We start from the raw sequence: 24,656 nt of genomic DNA on the forward strand, positions 1-24,656 counted from the left end.
TTGCTCCTGAATTGAATTTAAGTTGTAAACTAGAAATTGTAAAAGATAATTTGTCGATTTTTGTTGCAACTTAAATTGGGGGTTTGCCCAATTTAAGAGGAGCAAGTCACATTCTCCTTTCAGAGTTTGTCTCAGAAGGAATGTTCAGGAGTCAGGTGTAATGATGCTTTTTTTTTTCTTTTCCAGCCACAGGACGAAGTCTTCAGGCTGGCCACCTCCCTCAGGACCCTGGGGCTTGAACCAGGTGCCCCCCTATGGATGGGAGATGACGGCAAACCGAGATGGGCGAGACTACTTCATCAAGTAGGTTCAACAGATGGCATGAACAATAGGATCCTTGGCCAATGGACTTCTTTATCTTTATGAGAATGAACATACTTAAATTAGGCACTCATAGGCATTTGGAGGCCATGACTAAAGCAGCTGGATCTCCTAAACCAACTGCTTATATTTCTATATATTTCTATATTTATTTCTATACACTTGTATTTCTATATATTGTGATGTTGGGTTGCTTCATTCTTGGACAGGCACCATCTTCGAGTGACAATTCACTGTGTAGCATGGTAAGCCTGACTCAGAGCAAAAGTTACCACCGTTCAATATTAGGCCAAGTTGTATTCATTGTCTGAGACTAACAACCAAAGTCGGACATGCAAGAATTTCATTTACAAGGCTTTTTAGGAGTGGTCAAGACAGGAATGTTACTTTCTCATCTGTAATTTTTTAAAAATCAGCTAAAAGGATAATATACATTATCTGTTTTATCGTAAATTTCTCACACTAACATTGGCTTAAGTTTTGGATTTTTGTGGTGCTCTGGTTTTTTGTTAATTGTGGTATAGAAAGATAACATGAAATTTACCATTTTAACCATTTTTAGGTGTACAATTCAGTGGCATTAAGTACATCCACAATGTTGTGCAACCATTCACTACTATCCATTTCCAGAACTTTTTCATGATACCCAAAAGAAACTTTGTACCCATTAAACAATAACTGCCAGTTCCTCCCTCCCCTTACCCCACGGTGACATCTATTCTACTTTCTGTCTCTATAAGTTTATCTGCTCTAGGGACCTCATATAAGTGAAATTATATATCTTTTTGTCTTCACCTTCGTTCACTTAGCATAACATTTTCAGGCATGTCAGAATTCTGTCCTTTTTTATTTTTCCTTTTTAATGTTCCCTTGTGTGGACATTTTGTTCATTCATTCATCTGTTAATGGGCATTTGGGTTGTTTCCACCTTTTGCCTATTGTTACTGGTATTTTTATGAACATTTGTGTACAAGCATCTATTTGAGTCTCTGCTTTCACTTCTTCTGGACACACATACCTAGGCGTGGAGTTGCTGGAACATATGGAATTGCCGGGTCAAAATTAAAGTCTGTGTTTAACTTTTTGAGGAACCACCAAACTGATTTTTGGAGTGGCTGCAGAGTGGTCTTGTTTTTTGTTTTTTGGTTTTGTGTGTGTGTGTGTGTGTGAAAAGAGCATTTATATTTCTCAAAATGGCAAGGGTCCATACTGCCCTTTTTCTCCAACCTGAGCAAAATATCCTTAATTATAAGACATTCATGAAACAGATTTGAAATCAGGAAGCGTGGTTGGTTCTAGCCTGATCATAATAGAGCAGAGATTGGAGGCCAGAAAAAAATTATTTCACAACCACATGCTATGTTCTTTGTTCCAGCCAAGTTGATTATGGACTGATTAGTCAAACACAGGATCACCATGAGGTGAGGGGTCATTTTTATAAAAAATATCTGCCAAGGTTGTTTCTAGGGGATTTGGTCTTTTGTACCAACCCCTGCCCACCACCACCACCACATACAAGTGAGGATTACTGAAAAATAGCAACAGGGACAACACATGTGAATGTTGTGGACAGTTTCTCAGTCTCTGAAGCCCAAATCTCTCTCCTTCCCTAGAATTGCTGCACAGGGGACAGGACTCCCATCCCTTCAGAGCACAGTTTGTTTCTGAGGTACTTGACTCCTGGGTCCATCCCAGGAAGATCCAGGATGCCCTTGAACATGACTGGAAAGTGGCCCCCTGGCTCTCCAAGGCTTTCCTAAGGATGAGCTCACAGAGATATTATCATAGAAATGGCAGTGGGAGCAGAGCCTCCCAGAAACCTCAAAGATTAGAAGAAAGGCCAATAGTTTGGCTCAAACCCCAGATTTTGAATTCATAATTTCATACCATTTGTCCAAGTCCCTTAGGCTGCTAGGAAGATGGTAATTTTTAATATTATATTGTACCATCTATTTTGTAACAGGGCTATGACTGTGTGCAATTGGCTTAGTTAAGGTGACCTAGATGCTTTGACTCAAAACAATAAAAATTTGTGGCTGAAGAAATATAGTTTTTAAAAGACATGGATTTATGGGTTTATGAAGGTATGCATCAGACTTCTCTGATTAAAACAGATGTTTATTTTCCTCTGGTTGGATTTGGGTTCCCATACATTCCAGGTCATTCGATCAATAGGTGGAAATCCAAACTGAGGCCAACTGGTTAGAGGTTCTGGGAATGTCAGCTAGCTCTGCCTTCATGCATTACCATTACCATCACTGACATTTTTAAGAGCCAGACTGGGTGTCAGTGTAACATTTACACTGGCCTAATGCCCACTGTTAAAACATAAGAGCAAATCAGCAGCTTAATAGAGAAACCTGCACTGATTACTAAATGGCAAGTTTTAAAACCAAAGTCACCAGTGTCATTTTTCCAAATCCATGCAATTTCATTTTACTTGAAAAGTAAGTTTCTACAGTCCTCTCAGAGAAAGTTTTAAGATGTCAAGAACAGTATTTCTTCTGAAAGTGTTTGTTCTTTATCACTAATGAGTTTTATAAATAATGACAATCATTATTTTTCTTTCCTTTTTTTTTTTTTTTTTTTTTTTTAACTTACTGGGTAATGTTTATTACAAAGAGGTACTCTAATTATCAGAGTTCTCGGGAGCCCAGGTTTGCACTGTGGAATATTTCTGTACTCATTAGTTTTAGAAGTTAAAGGGACAATTTGAAAATTAATCTATGGTTAGTAATTAGCACCTTTTCATTTAATTTTTCACTCTCTTGCATATTTTTGAAGGAGAAATTTAGATGTTTTCTTTTTTTTTTATCTCATCTTAGTATGTAAACAATAACCCACATCAAACAATTGTTTTTGATGGAAGTACAAGTATTCCGAGTGACAGACAAAGCTATGGGAGGAAGTTGGCTTTTATGTGTTCAAAGTTAGAGTCTAACTAAATAATGAGATAATTTTAACATAATGAGTCTTTCAGGACATAGCCCAGGAGAGTTCAAAATGTGCTCAAGTTTCATCTTCCCTCTTCCATACTCAATTTTTTAGGGTAGGGCTGGGTAACCTGTTTTCTACAGAGTTACTGATTCACGAGGTTAAATGAAGGATGCAATACACACATGCTAATATATGTTTTATAATACTGTATAGGCTACAAACTAATGGTTCTCAACCTTGGCCACACATTGGAATAGACTGAGGATCAGTAAAAAATCCTGATGCCTGGGTCTGGGGTCGAGCCTGGGAATAGTGAGTTTCAGGAGCTCCCCAGGTAATTCTAATGAACAGCTATGGTTGCTGCTGTAAAGCACTTGTCAACACATGATCTCATTTGTTTGACTTCAACACAGAAATGATTAACTCCATTTTTCTGGATGGTAAAACTGAGACTCAGCCTGTGAGAAAGAAAAACTTTTGTTGATATTCTTGGAGAAATATGAAATGCAGTTTTAAGGAACAGAAAACATTGTTTAAGAAATATGATAGATGCAAATTTAAAATTTCTCAGTTCCTTATTATTACCAGTTAAGAGACAGCAGAGCAGGGGAAGGGAGGAAGACAGATAGAAAGAAACTACAAGGAAAAGGAAAGAGTCATGGGAAAGAGTGTCCCAATGAGAAATGGATGAAAGATGGAGAGATGAAGAGAAACAGAGAAAGTGAGATACTCTAAGGTGATTGTTATAATAACAGCATCAATTAATAATAACTTTAGAGGTAGGTATAGATGGAAAGGGATGTAGATATATTATAGAGCCAATCATAGATACAGATACAGACATAGATGTAGATATACATAGATATAGAATATAGATATTGATGTATTAATACAGATATAGATGGGTATAGATATACAGATGATATAGACTATAGATATAGATGATAGAGCTATAGATATGGATACGGGTATAGATGATTAGATACAGATATAGACTATAGATGAGTGACTTATACAATCACATTCACCCAGGAGAGTCCTGGTTTATGGGTGTCATTCTGAAGTAATTACAGACAGCACCTCCTTTTGCTCTCAAAGTGTTCTGGTTTGGACAATACAAGATAAGGTGTTTTTAAAATACATGTTTAAAAGTCAGAGAATGAGGAACACCATTTTTTAGTTAAATTGGGTAAAAATATGCTTGTTTGATTGTGAAGGTAGGGAGAGTTAATGCAAAAGTACCATGATTCAATAAATCTGGAACTTTGGTTTTGTAAGTTACAGGAAAAAATTAAAACACGAGCAAAATGAATATTACAATACTAGCTGGCAAAATAGATTATTATGATGAGCCAAGTTAGAGTCTGAGGATAGAGATGAGGGTTGGAGAGGAGACTGGAGGGTCAGTTCCGAAGCACATGGCCTGATTTTTCAAGTTCTAAATTTGAGAGGCTTTTTTTTTTGTTGTTGGCCTGCTGGCTTCCTGGCCACCTTCATTCTGTGTGCACAAAAAGTAGCCCTGCATGAGGATTGGACAAGACATGCTATTCTATTATTCTACCAGCAATTCCCATGGTGGGCAATTAAACTGAGTACTATCTCCTTAATGCAGAATAATTCAACTCTGAATCCTGAAGAGTGGAAATTAATAATGAGATGTGGAAACTTCCACTTTGTTCTCCAGTATGGGCTTGGCTCAACTTGGGAGTAGTTTAGTCATTCTCATCCGTCAATCTATTCCATGGTCAATGTGAAATGTATTTTTGGCTTATCTGTCTCCAGAAAATAATAATCTGAATAAATACAAATAATTTGTGTGCCCTTTCTTATCAACCACAGCAGAAGATAGTCAAGTCAACATGATAGGATTCTGTCATCATGGAAATTAGAAACAGAAAAGGCTTACCTCATTCTTTTGTGTGAGCCTCAAAGTATTTACCCAGTCTAATAGGTTATCTTCAAATATTATTTGGTAGTTCTAGGGCTATTCTTTGGATATTTTATTTCTTGATTTTTACTATAAGATTTCATGAGACTTTTACTGTTATTCTGTGGAGTCCCTTTATCTGTTATTCTGTGGTGAATTCCCTTGAACTTTTTCTTCTCTAAAAATTTTTTTAAATGTCAAGAAGAGTTAAGGTGTAAAGTTGGGATGTGGATATTGTGGTTGTGCCCATCATCTCCTGTGATATTTTTATATTTGAAGCAGACACCAATTTCCTACTTTATCAAGACTACATTTTAATACACACCCAACAAAGGACAAATTGATCTGAGAGATTACACAAGTTGTTATCTTTTGTCTCTGCTAATAAAATGCTGCAGGTCTCTGTGGAAATTAACAGTTGTGCCCATGAAGGAAATAAGATAAATCTCTTGGTGATAGGTTACTCTGTTATTCTGTGAGGTTAATAAGTATCCAAAGAGTTAAGAACTAGCAATATGTTAGAAGACAGGCAGTTTGCCTCATTTTTTGTGTGTGTTTTTGATGAACAATTCTTAAATATGTTGCTTTTGAGTACACACGATGGGTTCTGCATAAAAATCAAATACTTGCCTCATGGCAAGAGCAAATGTCATTTGGTTCAATGAGTTCCTAGATCCCAAGCATCCAGTCAAGGGGAGGAAAGTATATTATAATTCTGGAATGGGGGGAACAAAGTCAATATAATAGTATCATTACATGAAATGAAAGTTAATTTTGCCCTGTCAATACAAAAGCTTCCCAGGCTGAACATTAGGGGCTGTTTATTCTCTTCATTGGAGCAGATTTGTTTTCTTTTGAATCTGACAAAGCACCTATCTGCTGAGTTAATAATCACTGCTCCCAGCTGGAAGGTAAGTTTGCAGAGTTGATGGAAGGGCTTTTAACAGGAAAGCTCTGAAATGACTCTATCATTCCAGATCTAATTTGGCATATGGCACAAAGAGCTGTGCTAGGCAAACTTCTCCTGTATCAGAGGCTGTTTCATTTTCCCTGTGCATTTCTTCTTGAAACTTTGCTGGCTCACTTAATCTGGCCTTCACTCTAGGACAAATCCCTGAGTTTCTCTCCTTATTTGTCCAGCAAGCCAAAGTATCTGGAGGGATTGTAATTATCTGAAGTTCCTTGGGCCACTTGACTACAACAGAGTTGGGACATGCATATTCAGGCCAAGCTGTGGACAGCAGGTTAGCTAGTGCACTGGGTCACCTCTTTCTTCTCCTGTGCTGTATATAGCCCCTAGGGATGTACAGGAGGTGGGTCACAAAGTCCATTCGGTATCACAGGGATGGCCAACCTGTGCAAAGGAGAAACACCTGGAGGACCAGGTTTCCATCACAGCCTGTAATTGAAATACTAGCTTGGGGCTGCCTGCCACCCTTGATTTTTTTGAGTGGCCTCTGGACCTCTTCTTTCTAGATTGAGCCAACCCTTGCAGAGAGCAATTTTGATGGTATTGCCTAAGGCTGGGGCACAGGCAGAAATTCTGGCCTGTGCCAAATGCCACGTGGGGGTATGGGTGTTGCTGCCAAGTAAATTGGCTGAACTTAAGAGGACATGGAATCACCTTGGTGGCAGATGTCTTTTCAGTATTGTCTGTACTCCAGCATAAAAGGAGAGCAGGGCCGGGCACGGTGTCTCACACCTGTAATCTCAGCACTTTGGGAGGCCAAGGTGGGTGGATCACCTGAGGTCAGGGGTTCGAGACCAGCCTGATCAACATGGAGAAACCCTGTCTCTACCAAAAATACAAAATTAGCCAGGCATGGTGGCGCATGCCTGTAATCCCAACTACTTGGGAGGCTGAGGCAGGAGAATTGCTTGAACCTGGAAGGCAGAGGTTGCAGTGAACCAAGAATGTGCCATTGCACTCCAGCCTGGGCAACAAGAGTAAAACTCCATCTCAAAAAAAAAAAAAAAGAAAGAAAAAAAAAAAGAAAAAAAGGAGAGCAACTGAGACAGGAGGGCTGGTGACAGAAGTGCCATATTGTGGTCCACCAAAAGGTGGGAAACTGCAGTTCCTGCCAAGCCCTTATTCTGTAGCTCCTCTCAAAGCTTGGATAAAGCCTTGTTATCAATGGCCAGTTTCTGGTGAAGAGCCCCTTCTATTGCAAGGATGATGAGAGATCACACTACTCTTGATGCCAGTGAACACTCAAATCAATCTGAGTCAAGAGTAGCCATGTCACATATTTGCTGCACGGAGCATGCCATCCGGCCGCTCCAGAAACACAGGTTTGGTATTAGGTATTCAGGTTGGGAAGGCTGGGAGAAACTCAAAAATGCTTTCTGATCTTAAAGGGTGCTGCTGAGCACATGGGGCTGGCTCCATAATGTTTAGGACCTGTTGCAAAATGAAAATGCAGGTCCCTTGTTCAAAAAGCAGGATAAAAGTGCTGGAAAAGGTATGAAAATGTAAAGCTTTTCCCCTTCGTCTGTGGTCTCTCTGTCAACATGTCATAGAGTTTTTTATTTCCTGTTTAATGACTTTTAAGATGGAGTCTCTCTCTGTCGCCAGGCTGGAGTACAATGGCACAATCTCAGCTCACTGCAACCTCTGCCTCCTGGGTTCAAGAGATTCTTCTGCCTCAGACTCCTGAGTAGCTGGGATTACAGGTGCGCGCCACCACACCCAGCTAATTTTTGGATTTTTAGTAGAGATGGGGTTTCACCATGTTGGCAAGGATGGTGAATCTTGACCTTGTGATCTACTCTCCTCAGCCTCCCAAAGTGCTGGGATTATAGGCGTGAACCACTGCACCCAGCCTATTTAATGACATTTCATAATAAGACAAATGAAAATTTTAAATTATTAGCAGGAATTTTACTGATCATCTTTGTATGATGAAAGTTGCAGATGAAAATATAAGAGCATTAACTTGTCTGAAGAATCACTGAAATTATACAATTTGTATTTCATAGCTTATACATGCATATGTCTTTCATTCTAATCAGAACAGTAGACATGCTGCACACAACTAACTCAATTGTTTTGACTGTACTTCTTAATATGAGCACATCCTACTAACACTCCCTCCCTTTGACTCGCTGTGAATAAGGGAAAACTGAAAGGAAAAGAACAGTGGGCAGCCCTATCTTTTTCTATGTCATCGTTTTCAGTGTAAGTGGTTGGCTAATACAGGGAAGTAACACAAGTAAGAAAGGATATGGCAGGGTTCCTTGGTCATTCATGTTTCTTAGAAGGTCATGTCTGTTAAAAACTCATTAGCCTTTAGCCATCACCTCCCAACCTCACCTCTTGACTCTTTTTTAAAAATCATTTCTCACATGACCTTCTCAATAAAGGCTTAGCAAGGAGAAATGATTGCTTTTAGCTGTTGACTCCCTCAGAAAGCAATCTCCATGCCCTGTCAAGGATAGGTTTTCTCACAAAAAGATACATACTTTTTTTCCCCCACCCCCAAGGTAATCCTCTAAGCCAGGTCAGCAAACCTTTTCTGTAAATGGCCACATAGTAAATATTTTAGGCTTTGGAGGCCATGTGGTCTCTGTTATGACTCAACAGTACAAGTCTGCCATGGTAGTGTTAAAGCAGTCATAGGAAATATGCAAATAAATGGACACGGTTGTGTTCCAATAAAACTTTATTTACAAAAACAGACTGGGGGCTGGATGTGACCCATGGGCTATATAGTACTTTGCCAATCCCCTACTCTAAAACATCATCCATTTGAGCCCATTCTTATATTTTTAATTCACAAACTGATAAATTTTCAAAACCCTCCCATGAAATGAGGAGCTAACACGTGTTTTATGTTTGAAAGAAACTAGAGCAGAGATCAGTAAAATGACTTTTCTGAGGTTGCAGGGAGCTAAAAATGGACCTCAGAGAACCCCAGTTTGTCCTACTTGTTGCCAGAAAGCTCTATGATGTGTCTTCTATCAGCATGCATTTCTTGCCTAGCTCTGACACCTATGACCTACCTTAAAGGTCATTCTAGGAACAATGTCAAAATTCACCAGAGAAGTACAACTTTTAATATGAAAATGCCATGACTCCTCCCTTCCTTTTGGTGGGTGTTCACAGGGAGGAGGTCTGCTTATCAATCACAGAGTTTGCAGCTGCTCTCCCCCTCTAACCAGCACTTTGTGGGAGGGGTACAGAGGACAGGAAGTGATAGCAGGGGGCAGCCCAGTCACAATGGAATGCTTAATGCAAGTGCAAATAATTATTAGGAAGGTGAAAATTACATAGCAAGTTGCTCTTACTAATGGTCGACAGAAAAACAACCCCATTGTACTTTCAAAAAGTTAATTATCCATAGTGTTTTGGAAAAATTTTGCTTATTATCATTGTGGAATTTTATAAGGCTGCTGTGTAAATGTCCTCAACTCATTTTTGGTGATATTCTGTTCTAGATTGTTCTCTCAGCTTCTATAACACCATTCTCCTCTTTTGCTCCAAGCTCATGGGAAGTTGCTCAGCTGGTTTTTTTTGTTTTGTTTTGTTTTTTAGCTCAACATTTAAACTTCAGTTTCCCACATTATCAAGCCCACATTCCTACATAAAACCCCCAAAAGGGTAAAGGATTAATGAGTTCAATATGTTGGTACCATTTGGTTTTGGCCCAGAAATTACTGGAGACTCATGACTATTCTACAGGAGATAAAGGAGATCAACAAAAATTAGTTTGTACTGCCTAGAATATTGTCTGGGAAATAGTATGCAGTTAATAAGTATTTGTTGAATAGATGTTTAGATGTATGTTTGTATCAGTAGATGGATGGATGAATGGATGGATGGATGAATAAACCTGTTTCTGAAGCCTTATATCCAGTGGGCCATGAGGGAAAATGCTGATACACAAATCAGTGAGTATCTCTTCTTAAATTACTGATGTAGAAATGTCATTAGAAGAATTTAGGCATTAGCCCGGCATGGTGGCTCACGCTTGTAATCCCAGCACTTTAGGAGGTGGAGGCGGGCAGATCATGAGGTCAGGGGTTTGAGACCAGCCTGACCAACATGGTGAAAACTCGTCTCTACTGAAAATACAAAAATTAGCCAGGCGTGGCAGTGCATGCCTATAATCCCAGCTACTCAGGAGGCTGAGGCAGAAGAATCGCTTGAACCCGGGAGGCGGAAATTGCAGTGAGCCGAGATCATGCCACTGCACTTCAGCCTGGGTGACAGAGTAAGACTCTGTCTCCAAAAAAAAAAAAAAAAAAAAAGAATTTAGGCATTTAGTGTGATACCACCTTTCTCCTGCAAGAATGACCATAATCAAAAAACCAAAACATAGTAGATATTGACATGGATGCAGTGAACAGGGAACATTTCTACACTGCTGGTAGGAATATAAGCTAGTGCAACCACTACAGAAAACAGTATGGAGATTCCTTAAGGAATTAAAAATAGAACTACCATTTGATCCAGCAGTCCCACTACTGGGTATCTACCCAGAGGAAAAGAAGTCATGTTTATAGCAGCACAATTCACAATTGGAAAAACGTGGAACCAACCCAAATGCCCACCAATCAATAAGTGGAAAAAGAAACTGTGGTATATATACATACGATGGAATACTACTCAGCCATAAAAAGGAATGAATTAATGGCATTCACAGCGACCTGGATGAGACTGGAGACTATTATTCTAAGTGAAGTAACTCAGGAATGGAAAACCAGACATCATATATTCTCACTCATAAGTAGGAGCTAAGCTATGAGAATGTCAAGGCATAAAAATGACATAATGGACTTTGGGGACTCAGGGGAAAGGGTGGGAAGCAGGTGATGAATAAAAGACTACAAATAGGGTACAATGTATACTGCTTGGGTGAAGGGTACACCACTAAAGAACTTACTCATGTAACTAAACACCACCTGTTCCCCAATAACCTATGGAAATAAAAAAAATTATAAGAATTTAGGCATTCAGGTAAAGCCTATATTTTATAATAAGACACTAAACGTTTATCAAAACCTTGTCACCAATTCATATGTTAGTGTGGCTGTTTATCAGAAATTCAAGATGCAATAAAATTATCTTTCTGGAAATAGTGTGGTTGCAGTGTATTTTAGCAACAAGTGGCATAGAATAACAAAGCACAGATATTAGAGTAAAAACACTTGGGCTAAAATCCCAGCTCTTTCAGTGTTAGCTCTGTGATGGTGGATTATCTCTAGGACACTGTGGGCCTCACTTTTCTCATTATACAACAATGTGTTTGGACTAGAAATCTGTATCATCTGGGAATCCTGTGAGGTACAAGCAACAAAAAATTCTAAATCAATTTGGCTTCAATGATAAAAATAATTTGTTGGTTTATGTACCTAAAAAATAAGTGATAAAACTGTTACAGCCAAAAGGAGCCTAAGGATACATGACAACTCAATATAATATGGTATACTGGTTGGAATTTTGGAACAAATAAAGGACATTAGGTAAAACCTAAAGAAATCTGAGTAAAATATGGACTTTAGTTAATAATAATGTATCAATATTGGTTCATTAATTGTGACAAATGTACCACACTAATGTAAGATGTTACCAATAGGGGAAACTGAGTGCCAAATATACAGGAATGCTCTGTGATTTTTCTGCAAATCTAAAAGTGTTATAAAATAATGCCAGACATAAGAAATACATAAAATGGGGTAATGTCAGCAAGAAGGCAGACTAGGAAGCTTCAGTTCCTCATTCTCCCACAGAGCCACAAAATTAACAACAAGTTATTGACCAGAATAACTTTGTGAGAATTCTAAAGACCAGTTGAAAAGTTACAGCATCTAGACCAATGTAAAACCAAGAAGGAATTCCAGCAAAAAGGAAAGGAAAGTTTTAAAAAGTTTTGCGTACCTGTTATCCATGCTTCTCTCCCTATCTGATTTAGCACAGTGCAACTAACAGGAAACCTCCCACCTTGGGAATCCTCTTTTAGGATGAAAACAAAAGAGCGGACCATGCATCCAGCATGTGGTCTAGTCTGGAGGCTGCCTAAGGAACTGGTTCCTGAGTTACATTACTCAGAGCACTGACGGGACTTGGTGAAGCACTGGTGGCCTTGTTTGGAAGCTGCTGAAAACAAGACATGATCTTCATGGCATGTTATAGCTGCAGTTTCAAAGGCAGACACCAGCAGAAGCAAGGTTCACAGGCTTCTGAGAAGAAATAGGAACAACAAGCTGCTTAGGAAATTGGAGATGTTTAAAAGCATAGACGCACATGCAGAGAAGACAGCACATCCTTAGAAAAAGTTTGGAGAGGTCCTAGAATCTATAGTGGAGCTAATCAGTAAAAATTTTTCCCTGCACAAAATCAGTCTATAAAGACTAGGAGAGGTGGTTGTTTCTCAAATGCCCAAGTCTCAACAGCAGCAGCAATGAATCCCAAGGCATACAAGGAGAGAGGGAAACCTGGCCCAATCAAAGTGCCAAAATAAAACTCCAGAAACTGACCCTAAAGAAACACAGATCAATTCTCCCTCACAAATAATTTAAAGTAACTGTACTAAACATGCTCAATGAACTAAAATGGAACACAAATAACTAAATAAATTCGGGAAAATGATGCATGAACAAAATAAGCATATCAACAAAGAGACACAAACTATAAAGAAGAACCAAACAAATTCTGGAATTGAAAAATATAATAACAGAACAGAAAAAAATTCAAGAGGTTTCAACAGAAGACTGGATTTGACAGAAAAAAAAAAAACCAACAAACTTGAAGACAGATTATTAGAAGTCATTATTAGAAGTAACAAAGTCAGAGGATTAAAAAGAAAAAAATAAAAGTGAAGAGAGCCTAAGGGACTTATGGACACTATCAGGCAGACCATTATATGCATGATGGGACTCCCAGAAGGAAAAAAGAGGGAGTAAGTGCTTATTTGAACCAACAATGGCCAAAAACCTTTCAAACTTGAGGGAAAAAAAAAATGGGCATACAAATTCAAGAAGCTCAAAGAATTTCAACCAGGATAAATTCAAAAAGACCCACACGAAAATGCATTGTAATCAAATTGTCAAAAGTCAAAGACAAAGAGTCTTGAAAGCAGCAAGAGAAAAATAGCTCATCACACACAAAACAGCTTCCATAAGGTTATCAGTGGAATTACCAATAGATAACTTATAGGCCAGAAGGAAGTGACAAAGAATACTGTATCCAGAAATTGCCACAGCCACCTCACCTTCAGCAGCCACCACCCTGAACAGTCAGCAGCCATCAACACTGAGGCAAAACCTTCCATTAGCAAAAAGATTATGATATGCTGAAGGCTCAGACAATTGTTGCCACTTTTTAGCAATGAAGTATTTTTAATTAAGGTGTGTACATTGTTTTTTGAGGCACAATGTTATTACACATTCAATAGACTATAGTATGGTATGAACATATTTTTTAAGTTCTGGGATACATGTGTAGGACTTGTAGGTTTATTACACAGGTAAACATCTGCCATGGTCGTTTACTGCACCTATCAACCCATCACCTAGGTATTAAGCCCCACATGCATTAGCTATTTATCCTGATGCTCTCCCTCCCCCCACAACCCCCAACTACAGGCCCCAGTGTGTGTTGTTCCTCTCCCTGTGTCCATGTGTTCTCATTTTTCAGCTCCTGCTGATAAGTGAGAACATGTGGTGTTTAGTTTTCTGTTCTTGCATTAGTTTGCTGAGGATAATGGCTTTGAGCTCCATCCATGTCCCTGCAAAGGACATGATCTCATTCCTTTTTATGGCTTCATAGTATTCTGTGGTGTATATGTACCACATTTTCTTTATCCAGTCTATCACTGATGGGCATTTAGGTTGATTCCATGTCTTTTCTATTGTAAATATTGCTGCAATGAACATATGCATGAATGTAACTTTATAATAGAATGATCTATATTCCTTTGGGTATATACCCAGTAATGGGATGGCTGAGTCAAACGGTATTTCTGGTTTTAAGTTTTTGAGGAATTGCCCCACTGTCTTCCACAATGGTTGAAACTAATTTACATTAACACCAAAAGTGTGAAAGCATTCCTATTTCTCCACAGCCTTGCCAGCAGCTGTTGTTTCTTGATTTTTTAATATACCATTCTGACTGGCATGAGATGATATCTTATTGTGGTTTTGATTTGCATTTCTCTGATGATCAGTGATGTTCACTTTTTCTCATATATTTCTTGGCCACATAAATGTCTTCTGTTGAAAAGTGTCTGTTCATATCCTTTGCCCACTTTTTAATAGGGTTGTTTTTTCTTGTAAATTTGTTTAAATTCCTTATAGATTCTGGATATGAGACCTTTGTCAGATGGATAGATTGCAAAAATTTTCTCCCATTCTATATGTTGTATGTTCACTCTGATGATAGTTTCTTTTGCTGTGCAGAAGCTCTTTAGTTTAATTAGATCCTATTTATCAATTTTTGTTTCTGTTGCAATTGCTTTTGATGTTTTCATCATGAAATCTTTGCCTGTGCCTACATCCTGAATGGTATTGCCTAGATTTTCTTCCAGGGATTTTATAGTTTTGTGTTTTACATCTAAGTCTCTAATCCATCTGGAGTTAATTTTTGTATAAGATATAAGGAAGGGGTCCAGTTTCAATTTTCTATATATGGCTAGCCAGTTCTCCCAGCACCGTTTATTAAATAGGGAATTCCTTCCCCATTGCTTGTTTTTGTCAGATTTGTCAAAGATCAGATAATTGTAAATGTGCAGTCATATTTCTGAGATATCTATTCTGTCCCATTGGTCTATATGTCTGTTTTTATACAGTTCCATGCTGTTTTGGTTACTGTAGCCTTACAATATAGTTTGAAGTCTGGTAGAGTGATACCTCGAGCTTTGTTCTTTTTGCTTAGGATTGTCATGGCTATATGAGCTCCTTTTTGGTTCCATGTGAATTTTAAGGTGGTTTTTGCTAATTCTGTGAAGAATGTCAATGGTAGTTCAATGAGAATAGCACTGAATATATAAATTACTTTGGGCAGTATGGCCATTTTCATGGTATTGATTCTTCCTATCCATGAGCATGGAATGTTTCTCCATTTGTGTGTGTCCTCTCTGATTTCTTTGAGCAGTGATTTCTAGTTCTCCTTGAAGAGGTCCTTCACTTCCCTTGTTAGCTGTATTCCTAGGTGTTTTATTCTCTTTGTAGCAATCGTGAATGGGAGTTCACTCATGATTTGGCTCTCTGCTTGTCTATTGTTGGTGTATAGGAATGCTTGTTATTTTTGCACATTGTTTTTGTATCCTGAGATTTTGATGAAGTTGCTTATCAGCTTAAGAAGCTTTGAGGCTGAGATAATGGGGTTTTCTAGATATGGGATCATGTCATCTACAGAGACAGTTTGACTTCCTCTCTTCCTATTTGAATACCCTTTATTTCTTTCTCTTGCCTGATTGCCCTGGCCAGAACTTCCAATATTATGTTGAATAGGAGTGGTGAGAGAGGGCATCCTTGTCTTGTGCCAGTTTTCAAGGGGAATGCGTCCAGCTTTGGCCCATTCAGTGTGATATTGGCTGTAGGTTTGTCATAAATGGCTCTTATTATTTTGAGATATGTTCCATCAATACCTAGTTTATTGAGAGGTTTTAACATGAAGAGATGTTGAATTTCATCGAAGGCCTTTTCCATGTCTATTGAGATAATCGAGTGATTTTTGTCTTTAGTTCAGTTTATGTGATGAATTATGTTCATTGATTTGCATATGTTGAACTAGCCTTGCATCCTGGGGATTAAGCCAACTTAATTGTGGTGGATAAGCTTTTTGATGTGCTGCTGGGATTTGGTTTGCCAGTATATTATTGAGGATTTTTACATCAATGTTCATCAGGGATATTGGCCTGAAGTTTTTCTTTTCTGTTGTATCTCTGCCAGGTTTTGGTATCAGGAGGACACTGGTCTCATAAAACGAGTTAGGGAGGAGTCCCTCCTTTTCAACTGTTTGCAAGTTTCAAAAGAAATAACACTAGCTCCCCTTTGTACCTCGGGTAGAATTCAGCTGTAAATCCATCTGGCCCTGGGCTTTTTTATTTTTATCTTTTTTGGTTGGTAGGCTGTTTATTACTGCCTCAATTTCAGAACTTGTTATTGGTCTATTCAGGGATTCAGCTTCTTCCTAATTCAGTCTTGGGAGGGTGTATATGTCCCGGAATTTTTCCATTTCGTCTAGATTTTCTAGTTTATTTGCACAGAGGCATTTATAGTATGCTCTGATGGTTGTTTGTATTTTTGGGGGTCAGTGATGATATCCCCTTTATTATTTTTATGGTGTTTATCTGATTCTTCTCTTTTATTATTAGTCTAGCTAGCAGTCTATTTTATTAATTTTTTCAAAAAACCAACTCCTGAATTCATTGATTTTTTTAAATGTGCTTTCATGTCTCTATCTCCTTCAGTTCTGCTCTGATCTTGGTTATTTCTTGTCTTCTACTAACTTTGGGGTTTGTTTGCTCTTGGTTCTCTAGTTATTTTATTTGTGATGTTAGGGAGTCAATTTGAGATCTTTCTAGCTTTTTGATGTGGCCATTTAGTGCTAGAAATTTCCCACTTAGCACTGCTTTAGCTGCATCCCAGAGATTCTGGTATGTTGTTTCTTTTTTCTCATTGGTTTCAAAGAATTTCTTGATTTCTGCCTTAATTTCATTATTTTTTCAGGAGTCATTCAGGAGCAGGTTGTTCGATTTTCATGTAATTATGTGGTTTTGAGTGAGTTTCTTAATCTTGAGTCCCAGTTTGATGGCACTATGATCTGAGAGTGTGCTATGATTTCAGTTGTTTTGCATTTCCTGAGGAGTGTTTTACTTCCCTTTATGTGATCTGTTCTAGAGTAAGTACCATGTGGCACTGAAAAGAATGTATATTCTGTTATTTTTGAGTAGAGAGTTCTGTAGATATCTATTAGGTCCACTTGATCCAGAGCTGAGTTCAAGTCCTGAATATCCTTGTTAATTTTCTGTCTCGATGATCTGTCTAATATTGACGGTGAAGTCAATAGTGGGAGACTTCTCCCATTGTTGAATTGACCCTTTTACCATTATATAATGCCCTCCTTTGTCTTTTTTTATCTTTGTTAGTTTAAAGTCTGTTTTGTCAGAAATTAGAATTGCAACCCCTGCTTTTTTCTGCTATTTGCTTGGTAAATATTTTTCCATTCCTTTATTTTGAGCCTATGTGTGTCTTTGCATGTGAGATGGGTCTCTTGAATATTGCAAACTGATGGGTCTTGACTCTTTATCCAACTTCACATTCTGTGTCTTTTAATTGGAGCAGTTAGGCCATTTACATTTAAGGTTAATATTGTTATGTGTGAATTTAATACTGTCATCATGATGCTAGCTGGTTATTTTGCAGACTTGTTGATGTAGTTGCTTCATAGTGTCATTGGTCTTTGTATTTCAGTGTGTTTTTGTAGTGGCTTGTGATGATTTTTCCTTTCCATATTTAGTGCTTCTTTCAGGAACTCTTGCAAGGCAGGCCTGGTGGTGATGAATTCCCTCAGCATTTGCTTATCTGAAAAGGATTTCATTTCTCCTTCACTTATGAAGCTTAGTTTGGCCAGATATGAAATTCTGGGTTGGAAATTCTTTTCTTTAAGAATGTTGAATATTGGCCCCCAATCTCTTCTGGCTTGCAGGGTTCCTGCTGAGAGATCTGTTGTTATTCTGATGAGCTTCCCTATGTAAGTGACCTGGCCTTTCTCTCTGACTGTCCTTAACAATTTTTCCTTCATTTTGATCTTGGAGAATCTGATGATTATGTGTCTTGGGGTTTATCGTCTCATGGAGTATCTTACTGGGGTTCTCTAGATTTACTGAATTTGAATGTTGGCCTGTCTTGCTAGGTTGGGGAAGTTCTCCTGGATGATATCCTGAAGTATGTTTTCCAGCTTGGTTCCGTTCCCCCCATCTTTTTCAGATACTCAATCAGTCATAGGTTCAGTCTGTTTACATAATCCCATAGTGCTCAGAGGTTTTATTCATTCCTTTTCATTTTTTTTTTTTTTCCTAATCTTGTCGACTTGTCTTATTTCAGCAAGATAGTCTTCATGCTCTGAAATTCTTTCCTCTGCTTGGTCTATTTGGCTATTGATACTTGTGGTTGCATTGTGAAGTTCTTGTGTTATGTTTTTCAGCTCCATCAGGTCATTCATGTTCCTCTCTAAATTGGTTATTCTGGTTACTGGCTCCTGTAATGTTTTATCATGATTCTTAGCTTCTTTGTATTGGGTTAGAACATGTTCCTTTAGCTCAGCAAAGTTCATTTTTACACACCTTCTGAAGCCTACTTCTGTGAATTCATCCATCTCAGCCCCCGCCCAGTTCTGTCCCCTTGCTGGAGAGGTATTCCCATCATTTGGAGGAGAAGAGGCACTCTGGCTTTTTGAGCTTTCAGTGTTTTTTTTGTTGATTCATTCTTATCTTCATGAGTTTATCTAGCTTCAATCTTTGAGGCTGCTGACCTTTGCATGGGGTTTTTGTGGGGACTTTTTTGTTGATGTTGTTGTTGTTGCTTTCTGTTTGTTTTTCTTTTAACTGTCAGGCCCCTCTTCTGTAGGGTTGCCCTGGGAATCCACTCCAGACCCTATTTGCCTGGGTCCCTCCCGCACCTGGAGGTATCACCAGTGGAAGCTGCAGAACAGCAAAGATGGCTGCCTGCTCCTACCTCTGGGATCTCTGTCTCAGAGGGGCACCAACATGATGCCAACAGGAATGCCCCCGAATAAGGTGTCTGGTGAGCCCTGTTGGGGGTTCTCAACCAGTCAGGAGGCACAGGATCCAGGACCTGCTTAACGAAGCACTCTGGCTGCCCTTTGGCGGAGCAGGTGTGCTGCAATGGGGGGATTACCACTAATCTGGAGTGCCTGGATTCCTCAGAGCCAGCAGGGGGAAAGACTAAGTCTGCTGATCCCTGGAGACTGTGGCCTCCCCTCCCCCCAGGGGCTCTTTTCCAGGGAGATTTGAGTTCTATCCTTAAACCCCTAGCTGGGATTGCTAAAATTCCTGTAGGGAGGCCCCGTCCAGTGAGGAGAGATGGGTCAGAGTCTGGCCTAAAGAGGCAGTCTGGCCACGATCTGCCACAGCTGCTGTGTGGGCTATGGGGTATTCCTCCTTCGTCCAAACCATCCAGTCTCCCCAGCACCAGCAGACTGGAGCTGCGGTGATGGTGGCCACCCCTCCCCCTGGGAGGTCAGTCATCTTAGGCAGCAGGCAGCCCCAATGATGGCCGCTGCCCATCTCTGTAGGAGCACAATAGTCTTAGGCAGTAGGCAACCACAGACATGATAGCCACCACCTCCCCCCACCCCCGGTAAATTGGTAGTCTTAGGCAGTCTCCAGCCAAGTGGCTGCCAAGAATCTGCACAGCTCTGTGCTTGGGACCCAAGGTCCTGGTGGCATGGGCTCAAGAGGGGAATCTCCTGATCCCCAGGTTACACAGATTCGTGGAAAAAACCTTTGGTTGATACCAAAGTCAGACAGACATTATAAGAAAATAAAACTGGAGCCCAATAACACTGATGAACATTGATGCAAAAATCCTCAAAAAAATACTAATAATACTGAATTCAACAGCACATTAATGCAGAAAAAGCATTTGTTAAGATTCAACAACCTTTCATAATAAAAGAAAAAACACTCAGCAAACTAATAGAAGGAAACTACCTCAAAATAATAAAAGCTATCTATAAAAAGCCCAAAGTTAACATTATACTCAATGCTGAAAAACTGAGTTTTTCCTCTAGGATTAGGAAGGCGGCAAGGACACCCACTTTCACCACTTCTATTAAACATAGCATTGGAAGTCCTAGCCAGAGCAATTAGGCAAGGGGAAAAAAAAACATCCAAATTGGAAAGGAAGAGCTAAAATTATCTCTATTCACAGATGACATGAGTTTATATGTAGAAAACACTAAAAATTACACGTGCACACACACACACACAAACTGCTAAAACAAATTCAGCAAAGTTACAGGACACAGAAAAATCAGTTGCATCTAAAAAGGAATAATCAAAAAGGAAATTAAGAAAATAATTCCATTTACAATAGCACTAAAATAAAATACTTCAGAATAAACCTAACCAAGGAGATGAAAGATTTATACACTGAAAACTATAAAACATTGCTGAAAGAAAGTAAAGACAACAAAAATAAATGGAAATACATCCCATACTAATGGATTGGAAGACTTAACATTGTTAAATGTCAATATTGCCCAAAGCAGTCTACAAATTCAACACAATTCCTGTAAAAAAGACAATGAAATTTTTTTCCAGTAAGAGGAAAACATTATCCTAATTTTTGTATGGCAGCTCAAGGAACCCTGAATAATCAAATCAATTTTTTAAAAGAAGAGCAAAGTTGGAAGATTCACATTTTCTGATTTCAAAAAATATTATAAAAGGTTTGATAATGGAAACAATGTGATAGTGGCATAAAGACAGACATATAGTCCAATAGAATAAAATAGAAAGACCAGAAATATACCTTCACATACATGATTAAATGATCTTTGACAAGGCTGCCAAACTGAAAAAGTCTTAAAAGATACCATGGTGAAAAGCTTTATGATATTGGATTTGACAATGATTTCTTGGATATGACACCAAAAGCCTAATATAAGGCAACAGAGGTAAAAATAGACAAATGGGACTACATTAAATTTCAAAACTTTCGTGCATCATAAAACATGATCAACAGAAAGAAAATCAGGCAACCTATGGAATGGGAGGAAATATTTGCAAATCATATCTGATATGAGGTTAATATTCAGAATATATAAAGAACATCTACAACTCAACAGCAAAATGTCAAATAACTCAATTTAAAAATGGGCAAGGAACTTGAATAAACATTTCTCCAAAGATGATAAACAAATGACCAACAAGCATGTGAAAGGATGGTCAACATCACTATTCATCAGGGAAATGCAAACCAAAACTACATAAAGATATCACATACATTAAGATAGCTACTCTCACAAAAAGAGGAAATAACTAGTGTTGGCAAGAATGTGGAGAAATTGGAACCCTTATGCACTGTTGGTGGGAAGGTAAAGTGGTATAACTAATGTGGAAAACAGTATGGCAAGTCCTCAAAAACTTAAAAATATAACTACTATACAATCCAACAATCCCGCTAGTGTGTATATATCCAAAACAATTGAAAGCAAGGTTTCAAAGAGGTATTTGCATACTCTTGTTCATAGGAGTGTTATTCACAATAGCCAAGAGGTAGAAGCAACCCAGATGTCCATCGACAGATGAATAAACAAAATGTGGTCTTTACATATAGTGGAAAACTATGGAAATACTGTTATATGCTACAACAAGGATGAACCTTGATGACATTATGCTAAGTAAAATAAGCCAGTTCCAAAGGACAAATACTGTAGATTCCACTCATATGAGGTATCTAAAGTATCATTCATAGATGTGAAAACAGAATGGTGGTTACCAGGAGCTGAGGGAAGCAGATGAAGGACAATTGTTTAATGGGTATAAATTTTCACTTTTGCAAAGTGAAAGTTCTGGAGATCTGTTGTGCAACAACGTGAATGCACTTAACACTCCTGAACTTTACACTTTAAAATGACGAAAATTACAAGTGTTTTTTCCCCATAGTAAAAATAATAATAATAGCAATAATATACAAAGTGCATGCCAGGGCCATTTTCAGAAGAAGTAGTTTAAAGAAGGTCCCAGAGGCATCAGGACTCTGTTTCATCTCTCTGAGATCTCTTCACTTTGCCTTACTCCTTGAGTTTCAATCCTGATATCTGCATCCCTTTCCATCTTCACATTGGCCATTCAGAAGAGAAAGAGAACCTGTGTCCCAGCATTCTCAGAATCAGCTGTACTACTCACTGATTGGACTGGTGGAAGCCACACACCCAAAACTGAACCAATTACTCTGGGCAGGGGAGATGGGAGGTGTGGGTTGGCTTAAGCCAAGTAGGGCCTGCCTCTAAAATGGAAATGGAATCGATCCCACCAGACCACTTGGGGAAGAGATGGTTTTCTAATGGGACCAGGAATCAGCAAACTTTCCCTGTGAAAGACCACATAGTAAATATTTCAGGCTTTGTGGGTCATATTGTCTCTATTGCAACTACTCAACTCTGCCATTGTGTAATGAAAGCAACCAGAGATGCTAAATGAATGAGCATGGCTGTGCTCCAATAAAACTTTACAGACACTGAAATTTGAATTTTATATAATTTTCAGGTATCATGAAATATTATTTAACCACTAAAATATGTAAAAATCATTCTTAGCTCATAGGTGGCTGAGAGGATTTGGTCCACAGGCTATAGTTTGCAGACTCCTGTTCTACAGAATACATCCAAATGCCTTTTTAGCTTGGTGATTATTTTTCTTCATAATTTTACCTGGGTTACCTTCAATCCTCCTGTAATACCTATAATGAGACCACCCTCAGCTGGTGTGTTTGCTCAGAATCCTCAACCTGACTAGTAACAAGGCATTTGGAAGGTCATGCAATCTCTTCTCCTTTCCCCATTTGCACTGGATTGTCACAATATGTTTGTTATCATAGAACACTTGGGATATATAAGATAATATACTGTTAAATATTAAGTATTCTCCTCCACCATTATTGGAAATTAAAGACATGACTTCAACTCCATAGGTACAATTTATAGTTAGGTTAAAACTCTGTCATGTGGCTAAGCAACTGTTCTTCTATTTTTGTTCACCTTTAGCAGTGACTTTTTTCCTAGCTTAAATATTTAGTAGACTGGAACTGTCTTCAGAATGATATATTTCTTAAAGGCTTTATTTTCCAGTCATTGGACAGAGTTCTATTATGTAAATGATTAAAGCAAGTTTTCAAAATGTGGGTTTAAAGATCTTCAGAATCAGAGGGTGACCCTGGGGAGAGAGAGATAGGAGGTAGAGCTGAACAATAAAGAGAACAGGGAGAATAAAGTCAAGGAAGCTTTTAAATTCCTATAAGGAGCAGGTTGGGTTGGATTTCTGAAGGAAGATGAAAAAAAAAAAAACTGGCTTGGGAAAAAGTAGAATTTATTGGAATATACATGGGGCTATAGGAGGGCAATGACATGTTTTAAAATGAAAATGGAAAACTGTCGAATTATTTGGTTAAATGTATTTTGGCAGCCTTTGGATTTTAGTTCGAATATCTTTAGCACATATAATGACTTTATTTGTTTGTTCTTTATGACCTACCTGGTTACTTCTTCCAAAAAAAAAAATTCTGAGCCTCAAACTAGCCTGTGGTGCACTTACAAAAGGCACCCCTTTTGGGCCATTTTGTCCCAGTCAGTGGCATCTTTGTGCTAAGTTTCAAGGTTCTGTGAGAAGACTAGATTTCAACCCCCGTTTGGCTCCTTGGACAAGATCCCTGCATAGCCATTTGCACTGGCCGGGGTCTGAGGTGGTTCATGATAAATGACACATCTGATTGGGTGGCAGTGCACTTGAGTTGCTGTTCACCAGGTGGACTTTCCAAACAAGGTCAAAAAGCCATTTAAGGGACAGGGCTTTGAAGGACCACATAGAATTCACCTCTGTTGACACTAATGCATGTATTGAATAGAGGACTTAGTTGTCTAGCTCTTTACAAAACTAAATTGTCCTAATTCTGGAAGATTACAATTTATAAACTCTAGAACTTTATTATAGCAATTGCTTTAATGGCAATTGATTTTCTTCTCCTTTTCCTTTTTTTCTTTTTTGAGACAGTCTCACTCTATCACCCAGGCTGGAGTGCAGTGGCACAATCTCAGCTCACTGCAACCTATGCCTCCCTGATTCAAGCGATTCTCCCACATCAGCCTCCCAGGTAACTGAGACTACAGGCATGCACCACCATGCCTGGCTAATTTTTGTATTTTTAGTAGAGACAGGGTTTCACCATGTTGACCAGAATCGTAACTCCTGACCTCAGGTGATCTGCCCACCTCGGCCTCCCAAAGTGCTGGGATTCCAGGCACGAGCCACCGCACCCGGCCAGCAATTGATTTTCTAATGCCTATTTCACAATTGCTTCCTTCTATGCTCTCTTAAGCCATCATTGTGAGGCCCACTCAAGGTTAAGGAGGAAGCTCTGACTCTTTCTCTGAGTGGGTCCATAATGCTTTTGCTGTTTACTTTACCTGTTTTCTCCAGGGATTTTGTTTTATTTTTCTTTCAATTTTCTAAAATTTAGGACTGCCATACGTTAAACTGTCCCTTTGACATAGCTTTTAGCTTTAAATGTGCCTTCTAATAGCAGCCCCTTCATAAGATACCCTACTGCCTGATTTCCTTTTAATTTGTAGTTTATAACCTCCTACCAACCAGGTAACAACAAACTGAGGTTGTTAGAATTATTTATAAGATAAAAGTTAATAGGCTGTAAGTGAGGGCCTCATGGGCTCTCATGAAACATTAGCCTAAGGTTTGGTGCTCAGGTTGTATGCTGTCTCCTTGAC

The 24,656-nt window shown here is 38.7% G+C and overlaps 1 protein-coding gene across 3 annotated transcripts in view; it reads left to right on the plus strand.

The window, feature by feature from the left end:
• The window catches only part of FRMPD4 (FERM and PDZ domain containing 4), an 869,452-nt gene that overhangs the window by 654,317 nt on the left and 190,479 nt on the right, over positions 1-24,656 (plus strand). For all 3 annotated transcript variants that reach the window (XM_025372626.1, XM_025372627.1, XM_025372628.1), the window contains one exon: positions 187-303. In XM_025372626.1, the coding sequence (XP_025228411.1) occupies positions 187-303 (117 nt within the window). The remainder of the gene's footprint in view (positions 1-186; positions 304-24,656) is intronic.

The sequence above is a fragment of the Theropithecus gelada genome, chromosome X (genome assembly GCF_003255815.1).
Source record: "Theropithecus gelada isolate Dixy chromosome X, Tgel_1.0, whole genome shotgun sequence".
Taxonomy (NCBI): domain Eukaryota; kingdom Metazoa; phylum Chordata; class Mammalia; order Primates; family Cercopithecidae; genus Theropithecus; species Theropithecus gelada.